This window comes from Falco biarmicus, chromosome 5 (genome assembly GCF_023638135.1).
Source record: "Falco biarmicus isolate bFalBia1 chromosome 5, bFalBia1.pri, whole genome shotgun sequence".
Lineage (NCBI taxonomy): Eukaryota > Metazoa > Chordata > Aves > Falconiformes > Falconidae > Falco > Falco biarmicus.
The window spans coordinates 75,704,074-75,730,895 of NC_079292.1; the positions used below are offsets into that span (position 1 = coordinate 75,704,074).

General features: G+C 40.4%; 1 protein-coding gene across 4 annotated transcripts in view; it reads right to left on the minus strand.

The window, feature by feature from the left end:
* The window catches only part of ITPR2 (inositol 1,4,5-trisphosphate receptor type 2), a 268,236-nt gene that overhangs the window by 52,699 nt on the left and 188,715 nt on the right, over positions 1–26,822 (minus strand). For all 4 annotated transcript variants that reach the window (XM_056342122.1, XM_056342121.1, XM_056342124.1 and 1 more), the window contains 6 exons: positions 25,410–25,593; positions 24,557–24,813; positions 23,408–23,608; positions 21,337–21,447; positions 16,312–16,407; positions 14,990–15,109 (listed from right to left, as the gene is read on the minus strand). In XM_056342122.1, the coding sequence (XP_056198097.1) occupies positions 14,990–15,109; positions 16,312–16,407; positions 21,337–21,447; positions 23,408–23,608; positions 24,557–24,813; positions 25,410–25,593 (969 nt within the window). The remainder of the gene's footprint in view (positions 1–14,989; positions 15,110–16,311; positions 16,408–21,336; positions 21,448–23,407; positions 23,609–24,556; positions 24,814–25,409; positions 25,594–26,822) is intronic.

Sequence of the window (26,822 nt, forward strand, 5' to 3'; positions counted from 1 at the left end):
AGTCTGTGCCTGGCATGTAAAGGCCGTGCAAGCTCTGAATGACACTTTCATATTTAACTCCAGTGATGTAGTTAAGTGTGTTTCTGAAGTCCTGCACAAATCTTTTGGGGGAGCTGGAGGGCCAGACACTGGCTGGGCATGGACAATAGCAACTGTAATGAAAAGAACAACCCCATTTATATTTGCAAAGTAAAGCTCAAAAATACATAGCAAGTGTAATTGATACAAAAAATAACCATCACTAGAGCCTGAATTTGCAAAGAGCCCCTGCCAAAAATCACCTCTGAGGAGAAAACTCTCAGTCATTCATTCACTTACCCATCAACCATGCCAGTGAAATATTTAAAATACCAACACTGTATTTTACTGTTCATCAAGGTATATAGGGATGAGGAAGCAATAGCATACAATGGAACAGTGATTTCCAAAAAGGGGATGTGTAAGGCAAAAGCTATATGAATAAAGATCATTTGGCTTTCAGTTAGTTCCTGAGGAAGGACTGCTGTTCATCTTGAAAGATTTTAACTTTAAAAATTTGGAAAACACTGTAATAAAGCATCAGTACAAAATGTGAAAGATTGAGGACAGACCAAGAACGCTGAAAACATTAATAAAGAAAGAGTAGAGATAAATGACAGAATTACAAGTAATACTCAGTCTAAACTCCTCACACAACATGATTGTAAAATCAGATCTGCTAGTCATCTGGGATGCCATAAATGATCCGCAGTGTGAAAAACCAGAGCAGATCCATCTTTTGCAATTAACAATATATTGCTTTCCTGCAGGCTTTTTGTTTTAAACCCAAGATTTCCTTGAACAAAAATGCAGTTCTGTAAATGTTTTCAAACAAAAGGTGATTTAAAGCTGTGAATGTTCATGTCATCAGCTCACTGACTTGGGATACTAGATTGGTTTGCCAAAATACTTATGTACATATGTGTGTGCCTGTGGAAAAATTAATGGGAAAAGAGAAAGTAATTCTCCACTTCTCATTATCTCTGTGAAACACAGACCCCTTCCGTATTTTTACAAGAATGTGTCATTCCCTCACTGCAACTTGTAAAAGGCGTCTCCTCTGTTACTCAAGTTCTCATCAGAGTTATGAGGACTAACCCAGTACACAGCTGAGATGGTTGTCAAAACTCCTGATTTCACCAGGATCAAAAAAGGACAGGAGTCCAAGAAATATTAGCTAGAAACAGCAGGCAGAAGACCCCCAAATTCTGTGAGATCTATTTCGCTCTCTAGCATTTTCAGACTGCCAAACCTGGGAGGTAAAGGTGACTTTTTATGACTGGGATGGTATAAAGGGATCTAAATGGGTGAGGCTTAGTGTCCTGTAAGCAACTAGGTTTTTCACAGAAGAGTCGGTTCACTGGCAAAATGTCAAACGTGTTAAACTGATTTTCTAGAAAAGGCTGATGCTGTAAGCTGTAAGCTATAAGCTTTGGATAACTGGCTGAGAAGCACAAATAAAGACACAAATAGCTTCTGTGCCTTGCAACACTTTATATTTACAGCATTATACTATAAAGAAGTATTACAAACATGTAAAAAACCAGAAACAAAATCAGTTAAAAAATTACTATCGCTGTCACCAATTCTCTTGAGTTTTTTTCTCACAGTTGTAAGGCAGCAGTAAGGCTGTTACCTGATGGGGGAGATGCACACCTGGTAGGGGAAGGACACTGGGTTAGCCAACCCTCTGGTGTGCCAGCCAGCCCCCTCCAGTGTGTCAGGGCAGAGGGAGGCCACTACGCAGCCCTGGAAGGTGATGAACTAAAGACCTTGGGGGAAGCGAGGGAAGAGCTGTTTGTACAGAGCTGATGCCCAGTGCATGGCATCCGATTGAGCTGCTGTAAATTATCTTCATCTCTACCCTGTCAGTAACCTGTGGTACTGCAGTGTGGGTTGCCAGCCTAAAGGCTGGTGGTCTTTCACCAGGGAGAAACAAGACAAAATCAAACTTGCAGCAACAGCAGAATAATTGCTTCTGTTCAGATTAGTTTCACCTTGCTGTGCAAACAGACCTGTGCAGCTGGGGCTCATTTACAGCTACAATCTCTTCCTCGTTTTTCCCCTTCAGTCCCTTGGCTCCTGGAGCCAGGCAGTGTGAGATCTGGCACCACCAAAGCCCCCTCACAAGGGGAAACCCCAGACATCTCACCAAACGCTTCATTTTCTGCTTAGAGAGCAAGAAAGGATAAAAAAGCTGCCTGGGGACTGACAAGAAAAAAACCCAAGGGCCGAGAAACAAAGAGAAAGTCAAGGGAGCAGCAAACAGGATGGGTGACAGACAGAAGAGGACCAGAGACAGAAAATGAGACCCTCTTCCTCGGTATGCTAGGACTTTACCACATGCCAGCTCCCTACCCAGGGCAAATGAGAACGCTCCTATTCCATCGGTAAACAAGGAGAGAGAGAAAGCAAAACTGTAACAGCAGACATTTTTATTCCAACTGGCTGTACTTGCAGTAATAACAACTTCTCAACTCCCCATGTTCCAATCAAAACTGAACGGTGCTTTCTGCAATACACAGGGCAACTTCCTTTCCAGAAGTCATTACAGTTTTATAGAGCGGCACCTTTGCACTCTACCACAAAGCAATCTGTTAACAAACATTAGGAACAGCAGGGATGGAGCAATGGGAGACTCTCAAATCAAGTATTCATTGATTTCATTTAGATGATTATACTGTACAGAGCAACCAAAAGGGTTTAGAGTTAATCTTCCCCTGATGGCTTGTGGTACATGAGCAGGGCCCTGGGTGGTCCAGACGCTTTGGATTCTGTTGCTGGGTCCTCCATGGCCTTGTGTAACCTCTGAGATAGCACCTCTCCTACCCAGCCTCCATACGGTATGCGCTACAAGTTGTGCATAATAGTCATCTATGTACCTCACAGGGAAGGGACAAATAAAATACCACGACGTTATCACGTAAGAGAAACCACTGCAGTTAAGTGATCTCTATCACTATTATGTTTGCAGCCCCCATAGTAATTTTATTGCTATTTTTGCTGTGGTTTTGCTGTTCTTTCATCCTTGATGAAAGCCAGCAGAAGACAAAATGACTTGCTAATATTTCAATGAGCTTTACTTCCATTTGTTGTCTTTGTAATTTCTTTCACAGGCAAAGCTTGCTTGCAGAAAAATAAAGTATGTGTGGGGAAAGTTCCGGTCAGATAAAATGTTTTGCAACAAAACAGAATTAATTTGAGGGGTGCATGTATGTGTGAAACATCTCTGCAGGCTATGTGTAAACTGTCATAGAAAGCTGTGCCTACAAAAGCCAAACCAGCTCAATGCATACATTGGTCATGGCTTTTTTCTGTGTACGCTGACCATACTAAAGATAGGACGTAGACAGCAGTGTGCAACTCGGAGTGTTCCAACAGGATAACATAACTGCACTTGTAGACTGCCTCCTATGATTACTGTAAGCAAAACTCTGGAGAGTACAGGATGAAAGGAAAAAAGGAGATGATAGAAATGTCAGACATGATTATGGGAAGATAACAAGGAAGTTCAATGGAAAAGGAAGAAAAAGAGAGCAGAGTTACTGCAACAAGTCTTCAGAGCATAACAAGGAAGAAGATCCCAGCCACACGCAACTTCTACACAAGGCAGACAAAACACTGTGCCCAAAATAAGACCTTACTGGCATGCTCACCAACACCGTACACACCCAGTCTGAGAAAGACTGAAATCAGCACCAGGGCAGCAAGCATAGGGATCTCAAATCCACACAGCAAGAGAACTGTTCACCTTTAAAAGCCACCAATGCTTTATATACATACAAAACACATACATGGCCCTGAGATAAGAGAGCTGTGAATGGCATATCCTTCTCAGGAACTCTTAAAATCCTTTTGCTATCAAGCATTTTACCTTCTAGGTTTCTCTTCTTATTCAGAACAGTGATTCTCTGCAAAACAGCTGTGTACTGCTGTCTAATAAGTGGCTATGAAAGAAAAGGAAGGCTAGCACAAACAAAAGAAGGAACTGCTTATGGATCTTATTTTAGGGGCAATATGGCGTGGGGAACCACAGTTTTAAGTATGGGCGCATTTCCTCCTGTAAGCTATAAGACTAGAAGACGACTCACAGTCAGCCTCCCTTTTTCTGGTACCAAGAGTAAAGCAGAAAGTAACTCATGGGTTGATACTTCCAGAATGGGCTCATCCTTTTCTCCAGGGTTTACCCAAACTACATGAAAACCAGTTCAGTCTTTGACCTGAAATGTGAGACTTCCATTGCTACTCCCTCCTCATGTTTTCCTCCCCTTAAGTCTCGTCTCATACATTTGCACTATAGTGGCCATGGTGCCTTTTGCACACTGTGACCCCTTAAGCTGGTTGCAGTTCACCAACCGAATCTATGATATAACCACCAGCTCTGCTACGCAGGTATGGATTGGAACATGGCCACTGTACATACACTGCGCTTGTAGAGGTTGGGATAAGCCACCTACCAATCTTCAGTGAAGCACATTGAAGAGGCTTAAGTTCTCAGTTGCAACTGCGTATCATGGCTCAGCCTCCATGTTTCAAGCCCTCGAGTACGGCCATTATATGGCCTTCTCAGCTGTTACAACAATAGCAAAGCAAAAAGTCTGTTCATAGCCAATCATATGTGTTGGCATATGTGTATGGCATCCCACCTCTTCAACAAATATTTCGACAACACACAGAAAACCATAACTTGGTCATTCAGGGTCAAAACCATGAGATCAAAGTAGCAAGTAAACAGGTGAAGCTGCAATCTGTCGGATTCACAAAAGGCATGCATCTCCTAATCTCTGCAGGTATCTGATGTATGTACTTTGCAGCATACAAAACAGGGCAGTTATCAAGTGTGGAGATGGACAGGAACTGAGAGATGTCCCCCTTCAGATAATTACAGAAGTGAGATTTTCCAGCTTTTTCAATCATGCTGTTGAATTCTGCCTCACCCTCCAATTAGCAGAGCAAAGTATCTTTTAAACAAAATAATTTAGGGACATAAAAACAGAGAAAAGAGAAAGTAAAATGGTGACTTGCTCCTTCCAACTCTGTTATCGCTACTATTGTCAGAAGAGCACTTTCACCTGGCACCTGTGAAGTAACAGCTCCCAGTGGGAGAGCAAAAGGATAAAAATTTCATCTCTCTCCTCATCAGACATTCACAAATAATGCTGTTTTACCCAACCAGCTAGCAGCTAAATGGTGCTCCGCAGACACACTGCAGAAAGACAAGACTGGAAAGACCAAGTTCATTTAAGACTACCACAGATCATCATTCATAAAACAAATCCTGAAAATTCTTGCCCATACATAATGGCAGAGAAACCATTTCTTTAACCCCAGGTCGATTAGATGCTTATTCATGTGCAGGTATGAAGGTGTTTTACTCCCGTAAAACTACTGGTGGTCATAAGTAACTGATCACCTTACTTTTGGAGTAGAAAAGCATAATCAGCTGTTAAAACTAAATTTCACAGCTGGACACTCCCGATCAGTAACTCTTAAAGTTGCCTCAGAAAAAGTGCAAGATGGACTTCATTTTCAGTTATCTGCGCTGTGTTTAAATACGTGAAATAAAGAGCACGGCAACTGAGGTAGCTCTCTCTATGTGTAGATTACAAATTCAGATCATGTCTACTCTGGAAAACAATATGATGACTGAGATACCTAATTAAATTATGACATCAGAAGAGATGAGAGTTAAAACTGAGCAACTGTGAGGAACAGACATATTTTGACATTCTGTTTAATGCTCTTCATTTTTGTTAACCTGTAATTACTTCAATGACTACTGAACAATTGAGAGAGATAAAAAGGTATGTCTTTGTTAGAGAAGATGTCCCCCCTGATTTTAATTAAGGTGTAGGATTTCACAGTGCAGGTATCTGAGGCCTATTAGAACTGCTCTGATAATATTAAGTAGGACCAGACTTCACTTTCGTAATATTTCCAAGGTTACCATCACTTCCCCTTAAAACAAACAAACAAACAAACAAACAAACAAACAAACAAACAATCAAAGTTCCTCCTAGCTTAGAGTAAAATGTTTGAGTTGTGCTTCAGATATAGGAAAAGAGCACTTTGGTTCATTTGAAGGTCAACTCTAATGGAAAAGCCCCAGCTCTGCCTCCAGAGCAAGCCTTCACCTACACTGGACTACTACAACCCAACACTTTGTGTAACCCAGCTTCCTTTAAGGCGAGTTTGCTGCAATCTGAATGAAGGAAGCAGTACATTACATGCATTTCTGAGCAGACAATGCGTATGCACGGCAGTTGAGGGCAACTGAAAGTGCATTCTGCTTTGAAGAGTGACTCTCTGAAGACGGCACTGTGTGGTTCCACATTTACTGTCCCTCAATGGCTTCTGCGTTGAGTTTGCTCGGTTTACAAGTAAAATGACTTTTGATTCTACTTAACACTCCTCCATGCAATTTCCATCTAAAAACTTCCAGTCAAGCCATCCTCTTTTTTGCCCATGTATCATCACTCTTACTGAAGACTGTGAGTGCCAAATGCAAGCGGGGAGCTCCAGGGCAAGAGTACGGTTTGAGGGTGACAGGTCAAGTTCTCTACTCGTATAAATCCGTATTGCTTGCCTACTTTCAGTGGAGGCATTCCCATGTAGACCAGCTGAGGATATGGCTAAATGAAGATCCATTCTTGAAGTGGGAAGCTAAAAAACTGCCCTGCTGGTGATACAGAACCAAAGGAGAACTGAAGTCGTTCTCCCCAGCCCGTGTTGCTTCAGATAGCAATAAAAAGGTAGTGTTTATTACTAATACAGGACTGCACATAGAGCCCGAGAGCAGAGAATGTCTTCAACAGTATGTCATTGTCCCACAGCCAATTTTCAGAATAAACCCACAGACTAATGTGAAGATTTCACAATGCAGACATTTGACAAAGAAAGGATATTTCTTCTGGTGTAACGTTTGGGCCCTGACACCAATACAACCTATTTCCCAATGACAGAAAAATCCTGTAAACCACAAAACACAAGGACACAGGATTACAGAAGTTATAGAAGAAGAAACCCACAAAGCAGAAATATTAAGGCCACCTGTGCACTAGTGAAATGCACAGCCACCACAGCCAAACAGGATATATCCCTCATTAACATCACATATAATAAAACACACACATATATATAACAGACACTTGATCTTACCCTAGAGAAGTAGAACCAGAAAAATGAAAATAAGCTAAAATCTTTGTGGCCAGCCTACAGTAAAAAGCTGTAGCCTGAGTCCCAGCAGCTCTTAGCAGCCTAAGTCAACACAACACCAGAGGGAAAACTGAGGTCCCCACATAGATCCCTATCAAAGTCATGACAGGATTCTGAGGTGAATGCTTCCAAGGAGAAAGGGAGAAAAAGAAAACATTGAAGCGCAAGTTGCCAAGGTTTTAACCTGAGACCTAACAATGAAGCGCAAGTTGCCAAGGTTTTAACCTGAGACCTAACAGCAGCCACAGACATTTGTTTAATCTTTCAGGTGCTCATTAGTGTCAAGCCCTTGTGGCAGCCTCCATACTGTCTCTCTATACTGTAGCTGGCTGAATGTAGAGTTATATACCATCCTAATGAGCTGCAAGGAGGGTGATGTGCGTCATTGGCTTCTGTTTCAATCTTGGCAATCTGAGTGTAAAAGCCTCGCAACAGCTTCTGATTCTGCTGACATCTAATTAGCCAGTGTCATTTTGATGCCATAGCCTGTCTCATCGTGATGATAACTACAAAACAACATGTGGAGCATAAAAGTTCTAGAAGTTGTTTCAGGTCTGGCAGCCAAGGATACAAGTCCCCTGACAGTCATGGCTCCTGGGACTGGTTCCCATTAGCCCTTTGTTTTGGCACAGCTATCAGCAAGAGTTTCTCTGTTAAAAAGAGAGAAACAAACAAAAAAAACCCCCAAAAATCCAACCACCCAAACCTGCAAACCTCAGGAAAGCCTTACAAAACCCAGTATCCTTTAGCTCAAAAAATTCTACCCGTCCTGCAGAAAGGGAGCATCCTTGTTGCACAAACTCAGTTATTCAACCAGAAGGACAGGTTTATCCTAAAGGATAGAAATATCATCATCTGGCCTCAAAAGGTGGTCCTGTTTATTTATGTATGTACAACATTTTTCTTCATTTGCCATCGGATGCTTGGGAAGACAATCTCCAATAACACCTGTGAATTGTTGCTTCCTCACATTAGCTGCAAAATTTGAAAATGATCATTGTTACACAAAATGTGACTGATCTATATTTTCACTCAATACAACCAGTGATTCTGGTACAGCACATGACATTTACACCAACAAGCTCAGACCTTTTTGTATTTGGGTCTTTTTTCCAAAATCCTGTTCTCATACATCAAAGACACCACTTTTTTAGAGGATACCAGTCAGAGACGTATAAAACTTTAAATGAACCAAGCCCCATTTCATTCATGGAAGAGAATCAACTCAAATTCTTTGTCAGCAAAACCCAGGCACAACCTAATGTTTTGTAAAGAGAGTCACTTATGGGAGTAACGGGCCACATCTCTGTTTTTGAGCAAAGCATCTTCTTGAGGCAGAGGATGGGCAGAAAGAGGTCAGCAAGCTTACAAATTCACTGAACCAGTGTGTTCCCCAGAATTCAGCTCTTCTGGAGGATCCTTGCTGGAGCTGAAGGCTGCTTCCCATCTGGATGAGGATAAGCCTACCTTTTAGAGCAAAATGCTCCAGGAACTCACAGCTCCTACAGGCACAAGGAGATCTTTTTTAGGCAAATGTTACGGGTCAGTAATGGCAACACCACCATCACAGCTGAAGGTGTTCTTGCAAGACTTTTCCACTTGGCTTCTGTTCATCTGGTTTCCATGGTATAGCCATGATCTTATCACTTCAGCCAGTTAATGCCTACTGCACACAACTGGGGGTTGTAACTGGTTCCACCTGTTCTGTATCCCAAATAGCATTCCAGGTGTTTCTCTGCTGTGTCTTATAGAAAGTGCTTGTCAATGCACAGTATTAATTAATTTCTGCTGCCTTCATCAACATGTTTTTTAAATGGTCAAGTTTCATCCCAAATTTACCCCTGACCACAGTCACACTCACTTCACCCAGAAAACTGTTTTGTCTGCCTGGGACAACCCGGTCCGTTCAGAAAGCTCTGGGTTCTCACACTAAAGGACAAGTTACATGCAGTGGCCCTATCTCACATTTGAAGGCACACATTCACAGTGTCACTTCCTGTGTTCCCCACACATTAAACCATGGAAGATCGATACCCATCATTTTAAGCAAGGTCTTGCCACGGAATCCCTTGACCTGACTTGAATTATACACAAGTCAAGATAAAGGGATAGGTACAAGAATTCACATTTGCTTTACAGTATATGTTTTAATAAATGTATTTTATTTTCTTTTATTTTATGTACACAAACACAATGGAAAAGGAGGACCAAGGTCTAAGTTCATCTGTCCAAATGTTAAAATACAGCTAAGTGAAGTAAAGTCAGCAGCTGCTCCAAGCTACAAGACCAAAAATAACTACCCAGAAAAATCTTGTTTTACAGTACCTCCCTCACACACTTGCACACACTTGTACCCGTTATCTTATGAAAACTCTTCTTGCCTTAACAATTCATAGTATTAGCAGCACAGGAAAGTTTATCTGAAAAATATATGTTAGCATGATCTCTTTAAAAGACTCGGAGAGTACTAATGTGTTCAGTGACTATGCACTTCTCGAATGCACTTCCCGATAAACGCCAATTTTCCTCATTAGTAAAGTATCTGGGATCAACTGAGCATGGGAGGAAACCCAATGTAGCAGTTAAAGCAAAGCACAGGGGATCAAGCAAGCTGTATTTGCTTCCCATGACAGCTAATGACTTGCTGTCTCTACCTGCTTCTGGCTTGGTGTCTTTACTTGTAACAGCAGGTAATACAACCTGCTTTAAGCAAGGGGGAAGCAAAATTACAAAAGCCTTTAACTGTTCCAGAATCATGTAAAAAGGAAGACTAATCCTTAAAAATGTCTGAAACCACTATTATTATTGTCATTTATTTGTTCTGCTCTAGCATACGAGTCCTAGAATGATGCAGTTCTAGGCATAGCATTAATGTGGAAAATAAAGGTGCTCCCAGCCCCTGCTGCACTCAAACTGGATGAAAGATAATGACATGCTAAACAGAAACCCACAAAAACAAAAGGCTTTGTGCTTCTTAGAATTTTACATATTTGAATAGCTAGATTTTTAAAAACTGACTTTAATTTCTCCTTCATGAATTTATCACATCTGTCTCATTATCAAACCACTCCTATTTCAAATGTCAAAAATAGTAACTTTTAAAAAATAGCCTGTACCCCTTGTGTACCTCTACTCCCAAACTATTAATCCATGCCATCAATTATTACCACTTCAATCACCTAGTTAGCAAATACTCTTCATGTGTATACATTGATAAGCAATACACTGCATGAAGTAAATATGGCAATAAGACATTAGCTTAAGAAAGTTTCCCAAGTTTGACGAATCTTGAATTATGCTATTAAGGCTGAATGACTTATTTTGTTCAGCTGATTTAAAATTAGCACCAGAGAGGAAGGAGTATGACTTACTCACGATGTCCAATTCTTACAGTATTCTTAGTAGTACCTGCAGCAAAAACCTTACAATTCATAGCAAATCCTACCTCTTTTCCCTCGGTTTATTTTAAGAACTTACAAACAGAACAACACTTCCAACTGTGTTAGTCTACCAGAAGATAGCCTGGTTCAAGCTTGTGTTAGTTTATGCTGTATACCTGCGCTGATATCAAGCGGTATTAATTTCTGCTAACCTTAAGGGGTGGAGGAAACAATTTTTCATCAAGTCTTGGTGCCACCAGGAAATCACATAAATATAAGTAGTTTTGGTACTCTGTTGTGATTTAAATAAGTTTTTAGCTTAACCTCATTAAAAAAACAACGACCCACCTTCTATTTACCTGGAGGTTAGAAAGGTATTGTGGAATTCCAAGACCTATGCTGCTCACCCTCTAGCAAGGCATTTAAGCATACATTTCAAATTGAGCAGTTGAGTAAACATTTTGCTAGTCTGAGAGCACAGAACATGCATCATGAACGGGGTGACATGCTAGGTCAGTACCTCTGTGCTCCTGCAACAGCATTGGGAACCAGATGGAAGAAGTCACAAGGCATTGAAAATCTGAAAATTTTGTTACAGTATTACAATTTCTTCCCTACTCCCCTACCCACTCACATCCTTCTACATCAAGGACATGTCTACACAGCTCTACAGGCAGATGAAAGTGCATTCTTGCCGTGCTGCAAGCTGACTAGAAGCTATGTAAAGTTATTTCACGTTCTTCTAAGCCTCATGAATAAAGCCCCTGCTGAAAGGTACAGTGTATTAGCTTGTGCTTCATGCCTGATTTAGACAGTTTGCATCTAGCTGAAAAACAGAGAAACACATGCATGCAAACTACAGGAGCCTGTGGTTATAACCAGTGCCTTATCTCACTCCACGGTAAATGTAAAGGGGTCATGAACCTCAGAGAAATACTACTAACTCCAAGAAAGCAAGCTTTTTTTTTTTTTAAGTTTACAAACTACTGAAATACTTTGTTGTAACTAACAGGTAGCAAGCTCAACCTGTCATCTGAAAGCCAGAGGATTTCTTCAACCTTTTACGATTTCTTTTTTTTGGGTAACCATTTGAAAACTTGATTCTCCAACACTAATGCTTCTGCACATCAGAAGTTAGTAAGTATGAAACCTTTTTTGCTACTGTGTCAAAAGCTTTTGTAATCTGTACAGAGAGATACTACAAGTTGAAGTCTCTTTGCAGACAGCCTTACTAACTTTGCAAAATATAGTGTAGCCTGCTTTATCATGGTCTTTTAAAAGGATAGCTTGAAAAGAAGAGGTGTAAGAGCTGATGGAACTATCCATAACACACTACTGGCATTTACCTGAGACTACTTTACGAAATCAGCAATGTCAAGTTCAAGGCTTGGCTCTGAGCATGACATTTGAACAGGACAAAGAAAACAGAATCTCCTCCGTGAATTTTAAAGAGAATTGTGAACGCTCCCTATCTAGCCATAACAGGCTTATTTTTCCAGGATGTGACCTCAAGTACCAGTTTGTGTCACTCCTCCACAAATGGCTGTAGAAGAGTTACGTCTGGACAGAGCCCCCCACCCCAAAGCCAGGCAGCAGAGTGAGGGTGAAGCTCAGGGTAATTCCTCATAGATGAGTCAGTTCTGCTTTCTCTCAGTGGTGCTCCCTCCTCCTCTCTGCTCACAGTATGTCTAATGGCAAAAGTGAGGAGTGGCAGCATCCAATCAGCCTGAAGTCAGTGCAGAGGAAGCAGCACAGCTATGAAACATGGCAGGCTGGAGGAAGATGAAGAAATAAAGGAAAGAAAAGAGAGGACAGAGAAAAAAGTGGAAGAGACATAACTGTGATGACATGGCATATTTAACAGTCAGTGTCTTACCATCATGTCCCAGGCTGCTGTGCCCACAGATCTCTCTGTGCCTCTGTGTGTGTGTGTGTGATGTACAAGTGTGTACATGCACTTGTCTGTGTGCCTGTGTATGCATTTGGGGTAGGGGTTGGGAGGCTGTAAAAGATTTAGTAACAGAAATCTCAGCCTTGCTTGGGACACATTTGTAACTTTCTATGCACTGTGGGTCAAACATTTACAAGAATGCCTTTTGCTTCTTGTAAAATCAACCACAGGAAGGGCAAGGAAGGATGTAGTGGTGGCAAAATGCAGAACCCACCATCGCCCTGAAGAGTGCAACGACAAAAACTGAAAGTCTGAGCTCCCCAAAATAAACTGTCTGTGTTTGAAGGCTGTAACAGCAAAAAAGAGGAACTCTTGGTCTTGATTCTGCTATTACAGAGGGACCAAAGAGCTGTAACTACAGCAAGTGGTCACAAGCAAGGGTCAGGAAAGTGACTGAAGAGCCACACTGGTTGTAGAAAAAAACAAGTCAGATAAACTGTGAAACTGTAAGGAGCACAGCAAAGAAATATTATGTAAATCGGGCCAGCTAAGCCAAGCGGAAGACCCAGGCACCAAAAAGCCACTTTTGACACAGCAAAGCATAAGAGGGTGTTTGGAGAGTGGAGCCAGCAAAGGAACCCAGCAACAATGGTCTTACTGAGGAGGGACTACGCTCATATCCTGCCCATCCCAGGGCGAGCAAAAGGGCACACATGGAAAGAGTTTGGGGTCAAAGATCAGCAGCCTTGTGCCAATAATCATAGCTTTTCATTAGTGGACGAGAGAGAAAGGCCCCAAATTACTTGCCCTTCCATTGCTTTGTTTTGATACAGGCTTTGACATGGGTGCAAAGCTATTGTAAACACACACACGTACTGTGCTACAGAAATGTAAGAAAAGGAAAACAGTCCTTTTTTTTGGTAAAAAGATGGATATTTTTACAGCGTACAGAGCCAATCATGCCATTGAATTCTACAGAACAGGAAGGAGCTCAGTAAATTGCTGTAAAAATAACCACCAGCCTTATGCAACCAAAATGCCGACTATGGAGCAGGCATTTGGAATAGCTGTGGAGTGGCACTGTGGACCTCCACAGCACCCTGAATATCTATCTAGGGATGGAGCTTAACCTACACCTCAGCTAGCTAGTATACCCTTGGTAGTGACCTCTTTTGTAAAATGATCCCAGAAGTCACTTCATATACACCTTTAGGTCTATATTCTACTTCCCAAAAGTTATTTTCCACTGTTGCAAGTCCTGTTAAGTCATTTAAGACAAACTGTAGGCAGAAAACATAAAATACCAACATTTTGATTTGGCAGGCATTTAAATTTTCATTGTAAGCATTCATACAAGGAGTATATATATATATATATATAAAAATAGTTGTACAAGGTTACATATATATATATATATATATAAATAGTCGTACAAGGTAAAGAGCTACAAATGCTTTCTAAAAATTCTGTCATCTTCCATGGGCATCTTATGTACAGTCCTACATACAACACAAGAGTAGAACATGGTCCAGCACAACAACAACAGCATAATAAGGCTTACTTATTTAAATGTGCTGCAAGCACACAAGCATAACTCAGTAACTGTTTTTGCATTCCTTGCTTGAAAAAAACATTGCATAATACTGGTGTAACTATAGATCATTTTCTTTTCTTTTTCCATTGAGTATTCAATTCCTAACAACACTTAATGAGCATAATGAATGTAGAACACACCCTATCCCCATCTGTTTATTTCTTCTTACTTAGTAAAAACATTTTTTAAAAATCTGGTCCTTACATGAGATACCAAATGCTATAATTTATGATATATTGAAGAAATATGTGGTCTTTATTTTTTTAGTTTACAAAATCTTTTCAATGCTCTTAACGTAATTGAAAAATAAACTGATTTTGATATCAACTGCTCTGAAGAATTAATATCCCATTAAATAAAAATCTTTAGTGTACATTCTACCTTTACCAGCAAAAAAGCAAAAGTGATCAGAAAAAGCTTGAGGGCACTACAACATAATTCAAAAGGAGAAAACAATAAAAACACCCCATTGTTCTTATTGGCTAACTAATACATCTAAAATAATGGGAATCTCCGCAATTCAATTCACTTGGTATCATAACTGAAGCTATTATTTAAAATACACCAATAATGATAATGAGATTTAAGATTTGATTGATATAAGCTGTTTACATTAAAAGAAGACAAAGGCAAGTGGACATTAACTGTTTTGCTCTATGTCATTATTTCACACAAGTAGAGCCTACCAAATGCCATGGAGTGCCTATGCATACAGTGAGACTGCTCACTTGTTCTGCTTTCAGCAATTTTCCAGACACAGTCATGTTGTACACAAACATGACCCAGAAATCACCAGAAGGGAAAACTCCCCTTATTGATCAGACAGGTTTTCTGTAGAGATTAACCACATTACACTTTTCTGGAAGCAGTCACACAACAAATGAGACATACCTGATGTGCCAAAATGTAGATATTATGGCCAACATCTTTTGGGGAGATGCCATCATCTCCATTCTCCTCCTCATGGTCACATTCGAGGCCTTGGTTATACGCGTTCTTCATCACATCCACCTATAACACAAACCCAACGAGGGAAAAATGAAATACATGTCATTCTTGGGGAAAAAGCACACTGTGTTTGAACACACTGTTTTGTTCAGCTCAAGCCTGGATGGGTGCCCTGCAGTTCCGCAAGAAGATCGACCAGTGGGAAAAACACTTTCTATATCAAGACAAGCTTGGAGTATTTACAAAGCTCCAAACTGCTGCCTTTCTTATCATCAAAACTGCCACCACGAGAAAGAAACAGGAAGACTCAGCCTTTGTCAGCAGGTATTTTCACAAATGCTTTTAAAAGGGGATCTACAGATATGGCAGGTAGTGCTATGAAGCACTTCGAGTGCAGCCAGGATCTCCCTATGGATAGAGCAGGCTGCAACATCACTCAGCATTCTCCACACAATTTAACAGAAAAAAAAATACCTAAACCAAACAGAAAGGAAGATATGGATTTGGGCAGGGTGCTGGGGAAATTCCAAAATATTCAAAAGTCTCCTACAGGACCAGTGTGGGGGAAATCCTCTGCTCCCCACGCAGGGCCTGACCCTGCAGTTGCACCTTAGGGATGGCCTCATCCTGCTGACATGCTACGTTAGCGATCATGCCCCAAAACCAGCAGGCCACCGGGCTCTGTCTAAGGGCAGGGCTGATGCCCACAGATCCCCCACAAACCATTGTTTCAGTCACTTCTGTTACATGGTCAACTGGATTTGAAGTAATTTCTCCAGATTTCCAACCTATTTACAATTCTTGAAGACCTACACAAGCAACATGGTTGTTCCAAATACAGCAACAGCTGTTTATAATTCTTGTTCATGAGACATATATATAAAAAACATACATATATGTAAAATATCTATATTATATGTCTACACACACGTTTCTGTTAGCACTGTTTCACAAACTGTACAAGCTTAATTTGCCAGCCCCTGACAAAGTGTACTTTGAAGACAGTCTACCAGAGTATGATAATTTAGTTAGGAAACAATTACAGAAAAGTGCTTGGAACGGATAAAAATAATGAAGTCGTAAAGACTGAAATCATGCATGCTTGATCCTTTTAAAGTACTTTTTGTGAATTAGTACTATCCTGATACATTGTGTCACCATATGCTGCCAACACTTTTCAGCTTAGACGCAGGTCATTTTTAAAATGTTTTAATGACAGATTTTTTTCAGCCAAAAGATTTATGAATATTCAGAAGTTTTCTCACCAGTTCCCTTGGTCTCATGTTGAAAAGGATTCTTTCCGCATTCTCACTGTCGTGCCTACTTTCCATAATAGCCAGCAAAAGCTTGGAGGCATTGTTCTGGAGATACAAAACCAAGTTAATGCAAATTTTAAATCTATTTCATGGATTAACGACCCTTACATTTGTTTTAATTGAGATTACGAGGACCACTTTTTTAGCGGGTAAGATTTTAAACTACTTGCATCTTTTATTTTACTGACATATTTAATAGGGTTTTTCTCCCATTTTAATGTCAGCGTACCATAAGGCTAACTAACCTTGCACACTACATTGGAAGAAGCATTTGAAATATAGAAAAATATAGAAATATATAGAAAAATACAGAAAAATATTCAGCTTAAATACCTTGCTCTACATTGTGCACAAGAAAGGGTATTAGATTTCCTTTTCACATTGCCCACCTAGCAATTCTTGCCGTGGCTTTCTGTTAAAACATACTCAACAGAGGTAATTACAAAACATATTAGACAAAAGGCTTCATCGCTCAGGCAGGTTTCCTTCCCCTTTAGTTTTTATAAAGTCCGACTGGTTATTATTTCAAAGGTTATAAAATAAACTGTTTTCATACATTCCTGGAATTTTGTTTCACTACCAAATATTCTTGGGGGAACATACAAAGACATACTTTACTTTGTCAACAGGCTTCTTTTCACAGAGACCTCTCCCAAGGATTAAATAGCACGAGCTTTAGCAGCAGTAACCCAGTAGTGCCTTAGACTTCAGAGGCCTGTCTGCCTGCCAGTTAAATCAGCCGTGAACAGGAGAGGAAGAATGGTTTTGGAGGTTTGGCCGCTTTCTGGCAGAGCACGGTTGCCTTGGTTCACCTGCCGCAGTGTCCCCTCATCATCTGCCACTGTCGACCGAGCTGCTGGAGGCAGACTGCAGTTCTGTCATACAGGCAGGGGCCCGTAAAACTCTCGACCCACCATACAACCTTGTTCTCAGCTGCTTATTGCCAGATGTCAGCAATTCAAACTGAAATTTGTCACAGCAAGGGTACGCCTCAGACAATTAGTATGGGCAGTTTTGGTGGACAAGGGTTCAGATGTTTTGGGGGTTGAGGCAAAAGGAAAGATACTCTCTACATGATCAAGCAACTTCTGTTGTAAGCATCTTTTGTATCTCCAAGTTTTGATAGCAGAGCTGAAAAACTAGAGCACTAGAGGCCAAGATAACACAATCATGCAAGTTGTAGTCCCCAGGAAAGCCAGCCAAATTTGTCCAACTCAAAAGCATTTATAAAATTACAATTTGAATACCATACTGTAGAAACTTGCTAGTTTCATAGCTAAAGGCCCAGAGTTTCTTCTTGGTGGGCACAGAATCACAAAAGCATGCAGGCTGGATCACACAACCACACATTTGAGGCTGTCCTCTGGACTAATCTTTCAGCAGTCCCACCTCCTGCCCAAAGCAGGTTGGCTCAGGGCTGTGTCAAGCTGAGGTCTTAGCATCTTGAACTGGAGGACTGTAGGATGAGAAGTCAGCTGCAAAAGGAATGGGTAGATGGAAAGAGGGTAGATTAACAGAATGAGGATTTATACATGACAAGGGAACTAGGACCTTCTGGGAGAGGAGACTGGGAATCGAGTGAGAAGTCAGAAGACTTGGCCTGGACTTGCCAACACAAGAATGAGATAAGGACCAAAAAATAACAGATGAGAAGAAAAGACCAGACTGAGACTGGCTGAAGGAGAACAAGACTCCATATGAATTTTTCAATAGCTCTCCTTTCATTTTGCTCCAAAATCAAACCAGGACCACCCACTGGAAAGGTCTAGTCTGACTCTTTACCTTGCAGCCTACACTGCAGAAGTTTAACATGCACAGGGAATGAGATCAGATGGAGGGAAAGGATAGCATTAAGTAGGATTAAAATAATTAGGATTAAACTCCTAGCAGGGTGCTGCTCTGAAGAACTGGATGATTCCTTTTCTGCTGCAGTTTTTCCTTGCAGTTGTAACCAAGTCAGTTGTGGTAACACCGGCAGGATCTCAAACTGAGGATGAGTGAAGGGGACAAGACAGGCTGCCAAATAGCTTGAGAAGGAAGGAGAGGAAACAATGGAGGAAAGCACCAGTCTACTTGCTCATGGGTGAGGAGGACTTTGAAGCTATTTCCCAGTGCAGACAATCCTGGGGATGGAGAGAAGCCTGCTGCAGCTTCCAGGAAGCGAGGAAAGGTAAAGGGTGGGGTGGATAGGATTTTGCATCATCAACAGCCAGCTTCTTGCTACTGAATCAGCAGAAGTGGCATACCGTAGCCTAGGATTACAGCAGGCAGGCACATCCTCCAGGTTTTTTTGTCTCTGATCATGTGCCCCTGACATTGAGATGCTCATTTGGCATTGTGTTCCTCATTTTCTGCATGCTTTGAGGCCCTAGGATCTGATTTCCATCCCCAGATAGCAATGAGGAAAAGAGGTCCGTTACTTGGAAAATACAGCATAAAGTTCTTCATGACACATTAGTACCATGAAAAATCATTTCCCAGGTACTACAAACAGGACAGTCCAAAATACTTCTGTCCTTCATTTCTTTTTACCTGGGTTCCCACCTCATCTCCTCATAAAAATTTTGGAAAAATAAATTAACGTGTGAAGCAACTACATACAGCAGAGTAAGGTGCTATGAGAAAAGCCAACAAGACACTCATATTAGGCTCCATCTATCCTTAGACTGACAATGTCTCTTCATCCCGCCACTACACAGAGTGGCAGATATTGAGGTCATACTGTGTGCCAGGGCTTAAACAGTAGTCAGTCAGAGAGGCCAGGGGGTCATACTCAAAATAACAAGAGGCAGAACAGAACATTTGCCATCTGTGCACACTGTCTACCCTGCTCACTAAAAGATTTGGGAGTCCAGTGGAAAATACAAGCCATGAAGATGTAATTAAATACCACATCACAAACTATGTGCAAAACAAGCTAAATTAAGATGACATGGGAAAATACAATTCTGCATTGCCTTTGCTTTGGTTGCAGGGTATGAGTTCAACATATAATGTTCCCTGAAAACAGCGTCTGAGCTTGTTTGGATGTGTAAGCGTGTGAGCCTATATACTTTGCATTTTGTATTTTCACTGCAAAATTTATGTATTTGCAACTCCAGAGCTGCCTATGAACACTGACAGATTGTCAATGTTAAACGTTACCTGGTAAACTCAGTGCTATATTATTTTTATGTATTGCCACTCAAAATCAAAACCAGTAACTTCTTAGTTTGGACCTAATTCTTGACAGCACATCTGACCCAGCACTGTGTCTAGTTCTTGGGTCCCCAGTGCAAGAAAGATATGGATGTACTGAAATGAATCCAGGAAAGAGCCAGAAAAATGACTAAGGGAATGGAGCATATTTCATATAAGGAGTGGCTGAGAGTTGAGACTCGTCACCCTGGGGTAGTGAGGGATCAAAGGGAACTTATCAACATGTATAAATGCCTGATGGGAGGGAATAAAGAAGAGGGAGCCAGACTCTTCTCAGCAATGCCCAGTGAGAGGACAGGAGGCAACAGACACAAATTAAACCACACAAAATTCTATCTAAACACAAAACCCACTTTTTTACTGTGATAGTGATCAAACACTGGAATAGGTTGCCCAGGTGGGCTGTAGCATCTCCAGCTGCAGAGATATTCAGCCAGCCATGGTCCTGGGAAACCTGCTCTAGCTTGAGCTGGACGGTTGGACAAGATGATCGCAAGATGTCCGTTCTAACCCAAATGACTCTGCAGTTCTGTAAAATCAGAATAATTTCCACAGTTTGAACCTTTGGTATCACTCACCCCTATTTTTGCTGTTTAATTAAGAGTAAGGCACGTATAGCCTCCTGTGAACTGGTCCTTGCAGTGATGTCTCTAAACTTAATTTTTGGTTACTACACAGAAAAGATGTTCTACAAGCACTTGCTACTTTCACGATAATGGCAAATCAAAATGGAACTGGAGTGAATGCAGCTAAGTCTTTACAAGATTGAAATTTGGACTTCAAAAGAAATGTCTGCATGTTCAAAGTTAAATGTCTGCTTAAGTCTTTTGCTTGAGGGGGGCTTGAATTACATTGTCATTCACAAATGTAATTAGTTATTAAAATCATGTGTAAAGCACTGTTGATTCCAAGTTTCATTGTACACAATATATAGCTATATTAATTGTTTTATTAGACATCCATAACACTGTCAGTATGATGCAATGCAGCTACCACCAAGTATTTGCTGGTTTTGGGGAGGAAACAGACCATATGCAGTGGAAATACTTCATTCAGAAGGCAAGAAAAGGCAATAACCCAAGGCTCCTCCTGGGCAAACCCTACCCTGCTTGGCAGGCAGTACAGCTGCAGAGCTCCCCTCTGCACGCAGTGGCACACAGACTGGAGGAACTTACCTATGAGCCTATCCAAGTCTTCACAGAACACAAAACAAAATTACAAGCCCTCCCAATCTACTGTTCACCCTCCCATTCTACATTTTGTCCTCCCCCTCAGAGGACACTGAGAAGGGAAATAAAATACAACATTTTAACCTTGTTTTCAACTTTATTTGACATTGCAGGTCACCTGTTATATTATTCTTTTTTCACAACATCTCCTTCTCAGGTAATTTTTTAAGAGTTCAGTATATACTGAGGATGCCTGACTTGTCACATGTCTGTACAGTGCTGCTGTTTATCAATCCTGTGAGATTTTATGCCCACAATATAGACACTTCATGTTAGCTATGTTGTGTCAGTTTGATAGGGTTTTTTTTTTAAAAGAAAGCTGAGGGCATACTCACAAACACAACCATGGGTCAAAAGGCCTGTGGTAGAGGGCCTGATAAAGATTCAGAAGAAGAGCTGAATTCATTTGCAACATTTGTTTTCAAAGGCTGTTGAGTATATTATGCTACGGTGAGATTAAGTAAATGTCAGGTTGCCTAGAGCTCTTGCATAGGTATGTCTTCTACTATTACTCAAATTTAAATAAACAAATTTAAATTTACTGTACCTTTAGCTGAAGCACCAAGTCCATGCAGTATTTGCCAAGAGGATTTATGTCATTCAAGATGAGTGCAATTATAATATCAATCCCATTTGATTCATGGGTGGCTATGCAAGTCTGCAAAATAAGAGAACAGAAGGCGGGGGCGGGGGGGCACAGGCAGAGGAAAGGGGGGGAATGAATGGGGGAAAGAGGGAGACAGGATGGGCAGGGGGAGGGAGAGAGACAATATGCACCTTAGCAAATTTCCAAAACAAGGACCCAGAACATGAAAGACCTTGTAACAGCAATGAACCTCCCAGCCAAAGCAGAGCAGCCTGAAAATGTGCCACAAGAGATGCTGGGGTGACTTGTATAGTACAGAACTAACCCCAACACTGCCAGTAGGGAAGTACACAACTGCAAAAAGGGTGGTGCAAGCTAAAATATGCTTGTAGTGAATCATGCAGGATTTGGCACCAAGTGGTACAAGTTATAGACAGCAGCCCACAGCAGCACTGCCAGACTGAGATGCATACACATGCAGAGACATAAAAGACATGCTCGAATGCAGGCACAATCAAATTTGCACACTCAAATTCTTGATTTGCATTCAGCAACCAGTATTAATATCGTTGTTATAGCATGAATTGTTCACAAAGACTAAGGTTCTTCACATGCACCTGGGCATGTCCTGCATAAAAGACCGTTTCTGGACATGGAATTCAAAACTGTAACTATGACGAGCAGAAGTTCCCAAACGCCTTTATAGGTGGATTCCTGGACCTTCTAAGCCTTGTCGGCAAGTGTCAGCTATACAAAAGCCTATGGTATTTTTTCTTCTAGCAGGTTTACAGCACAATAGGAAAGGAGTTTTCCAGAAAGACAGAGAGAGGGAAAAAATGAATGTGGAGCATTTGCCTCTGAAACGCACTGTATTAGACTTGCAGTTGGTGTAAACAAGTGCAACTCCAATCCTGAGTGACTTCCCAGCAGGTAGGTCTAAGTAATAAGGTGTAACTAATCATTCCCTTCCACTATCAGTGTTCCTCCAGTGCTCCTCAAGTAAACTTGTTGGAGAACATGTTAACTTGAAACGTGTTTTTTTTCATCTCCAGTCCAGTAATTATTCTTTTTTTACAGATATTTTTCCCATTCATTAGTGAATTAAATATGACTGTTTAAAAATTAGTCCACTAAAGGACTTTTTTGTTTGTTTATTTTTAAATTATTAAGTAATGGCAGTTGATTACCAGCAATGGCAATAATAGCACTTTACACTTCATTTGTGCACATTAATGAAGTAGCATTAATACTGCATGTATTTCTTCAGCTACTTCTAGTATCAAGAATAGATTGCCTCTGTAATTTTGCTCACCACAATTTTCCCATTGCTAATCCACAGCAAAAATTCTGCAATTTCATCCACTTTGATAACTTCACTACAGTTCTCTTCAGACCAAATATAGCAGCACAGAACTACATTCTTTACCTTTCTATACTGCCTCAGCATGGCACTGAAGAGACCAAAATTCACAGCTATATGACTTAAAAAGACTGCATCAAGCAAGGCACAGAAGATCAGAAGCACGGTCTTTAGTCTCATCCACTTCATTACTGATACTATAATTAAGATGCTGCTAGGTAGTATAGCAGGATAGTAAGTTAAACTTTGTGGCAGTTATGTGAATTAAGGAAATTGAGTGTTAGCAACCTATATAAAAAACAGTAAAGGCAAAATGTATGAAAATGAAGAAAACAAGATTGTGTTTGCAATGTACTTCCGCAACTGTGACTCAAAATCCAGTCTCATAAAGTGAGGTTTAAGCCACAGACCCACTGACATAAGACATTAAACTCCCAACAAAAGGACTGGAAACCCTCCACATAAGAAGACATACTACAGGAAGAGTCCATTTTGAGTTCTGACTCAAAGGGATTGCTGAGGCCTTATGAAAGCTTGAAATGTGTTAAGTCTAGTCATAGCAGTTGAAAGTGGAATGTACGCTATTAAAAACACTGAATAGTTTATGATAAGCACACAGATACCATACATTCAGGTATATTCTTCTGCATCCAGAAGTTATTTGAGTCCTACCTGGTTTTCATGGCATGGACCTTGGCAATACTCGGTCAAACTTTCCAGCGTCTGGTTCACAAGAGCCACGTTCCTCTCATTGATGTAAAGCCCCAGTAAGCCCAGCCCACCTGTCGTGCTTCCACAGATACAGTCCAAAAACTGAAGGGTCTCGCAAACAAGGTTGTAATTTGTTTTATTGTTCTGATGTCTTAAAAAATTCTGGTGGATGGAGAAAAGGAAGACACACACACACACAAAAAAAAAAAAAAAGAAAAGAAAAAAAAAAAGAAAAAGAAGAGTTAGAGTCAAGTCAAATACAGTCTTTTTTCATGAAATATTGAACAGTACAATTTACAACCACACAACCGCTGTACCTTAGGTACTGAAGTACACTGCACTGTAGAAAATATATTAGGCCTTCATGCAGCAATTGAGAACTATTATCCGATTAAATCAGTAGAGAAAGGAGGGCTTAAGAAAGTGAACTTTGAAAACATGTGCATTGGCCTTAAATGTCTTGTATATGTCCTGGATACCTGCCCCCATCCATCTACTACGACTTCTCTTGAAAGCTTCTTGCCCCACAGATGAGCAGGTGTGGTTGGCACATTACGACTGCTCCTTGGCAGTGTCAGTGCAAAATAATAGCTTAGCTCAAACCACTCCCAACACTGCTTTAAAGGAGGCTGCTGGACATGGCACTGAGGTATATTTGCAGAAAATTCATTTAGCAAAGGTTGCTATGGGGACAGTAATTTCTACCAGAGGAACTGATAGCAGGGATACACATAGCATCTTAAAGCCTTCAATCTTAATACCTAGGGAAAAGAGCAGTACCCAAACCTTGCCCAGAAACTTCCTGTGGTCTTCATGCCTGTGGTAAGTGATCCACCATTTGCGCACAGAAAATGTACTAACAGGGACATTTAGATACTTCTCAATTCCATGTACCTATGCTGCAGTCCCCAAGCAATTCTGAGGACACAAACATGATGGGCTCAACCACAGCAAGCAAGTGGTTCTTGAAGAGTTATTTTATTCCTTGGACCAAAAGAAGAATATTTTAGACACCCCTCCTCTGTAACAGGAGGCAGACACAGGCATGTTTTTCTTATGAAGTTCCAGCTCCTGTAATACTTCTTTTGGAGCTCAGCAAAAAGACTTTACCTGGAGCTCTCGGTTGTGGTTCTCGCACAGCAGCTGAAGAAATCTCAGTATTGGCTGCATGATTGCAATGGCAGGGCTCATGATTGCTTCTTCTGCGGACTTCTCTTCTGCATTTGCAGCATCTGCCCCTGAACCCATAAGATCTATTTCTGGGTCCATTTCTCTTCTATACACTGAGTAAGCCTTGGATGTTGCAGAAGATGCTTCGGTTAACTGTCCTTTCATACCCTCTTTCAGATGCAGAGTTGAGTCCTTTACTGAAAAGAAGATAATTTTCCCTCATTTTTGAAACTCTTTCTCCTCATTTAATTAAACAATAAGAAAACAATAATAATGAATGCAACTTTTTCTTTGTTGGTGCCTAATTTTTCGAAGACCTCTAGGCAACTTACAAAGAGTATCAAAGCAACATTCATGCAGGGATAGCATGTTCCAAATAAACCACAAACCAGAGTGAAACAGAACATTAAAACAAAAAGCCCTACTATTTCTCTCCCATATACAATAAATGATGAGAACAATAGAAGGACCACAGGGTGGGAAATCAGTTCCTGTGCTTGCTCTTGTGAAATATTCCTATTAGCAGCAGCCTCTACTACTGCTTCTCTAAAAATATGGTTCTATATCTTCTACTGGTGTAAACTGGCATAGCTTCACTAATTTCGACAAAGCTAACTCCTTGTAACTGGCTTAAAAGATGGCCTATAGAGGAAAACAGTCAAAAGATGCAAATGATTAATAGTAATGATTAATAGTAAAGCTTATTGATCAACTTAACATAGTATCAGTGGTGCAGTACATGCAGTTTGAATATAATGCACTTCTCGCCTCTTTTACATGGGTGCCTCCTTACCTCTCTTTTTGGGAACAGAGATGGTTAGGTCACTATCATCATCTTTCTTTTTGCTCCCCAAATCAATAGTGTTCACTGTCACTGTCGATCGTATCTCCTGCTGAGCAGCTTTCATGCGGTCATAGAGGACTTTAAAGAATTTTTCTGACTTTTTTTGCTCCTTCAGTTGCTGGTAAGTTGAATACTGCAAAAAATATATTCTTTAGGTATCAATCTTCTAAGGAAGAGGAAATCCAAAAATACACTATTTTTTGTGAAACAAATGATGAATAATTACTTCACTTACACAGAACAAATGTTGGCCACTGCCTGGCCAGTTCTTTCACAAAGTGATATACAAGGCTGGTAACAAAGATTGATGATAACATTTTTGAATTTGGATAAAATGGTGAACACTGCTATTTGCAACCTTTAAAATGTCACAATATTACACTTAAATTACTTTGTGACACTCTCCATTTCTCCAGGCATTCTAGAGTTATAATATTCCATCTACAAATAATAGTGAAAAGTAATTGTTATTATGTAACAACAAGAGGAAGCATGAAGCATCTAATGAGTACTGTTACAGTTTAGACTATATACATTTTTTTATGCTTCACACAGAATCGGAATTAATATTTTAGGTTATTAAGTCCAGTCCCTTACTATTACTGTCAAGCAAACTGAGTACCACTTTCAATAGTTTACAAACCCTGTCTTAAAGTAAAAGCTTTTTACAGCCCCTAACAATTAATTTTAGACAGCCGCAACAAAATTTCACTGCATTAATGTTTTCTGGATGCTCTCTAAGGGTCACAGACTGTGTTATCTTTTTTACAGGATAGGATTCCTCTCATTTAACTTGTATAGTCCTGCAATGAGGTGTAAGTTGGTTATTTATGCTCCCTTCACAGGCAATGATGAAGTATAGGGAAATGCAGGGAGTGATTCACACCATCTCTCCTCTCTTATGATAACCGCGGATCACAGAGTAAGAATAAACAACCACCTTACTTGACTAAAGTTGCGTGAGACGGATACCATTCACAAAAATGAGAATATGTAGTTTAAAGCAGTTATTTTCTATGGACTGGGATATTTGTCTTCTCAAATTCCCAATTTTCTCTCTTTAGAGATTCTGATAAATGTCCCTAAACATTTCCAGAAAATAACTTAATTTTACTGTTATTATAAACTTGAAAGTATTGTAATTTTTAATTACAATCAAGAGACTGGAGACAATGCTCATATGGCAACAGCCCCATTAAAAGAAGCACTGTGCTATACAGAAAGGGACAGTTGAAAAATGTCTTCTTCTATTGAAAAGTACACACTATGAGATAAGTAACAGGGCATATTTACATTTGTATTATAGATATACACATTAGAGTGATACATGTTTCACAGAACTCACAGCAAAAAGGCTCTTTT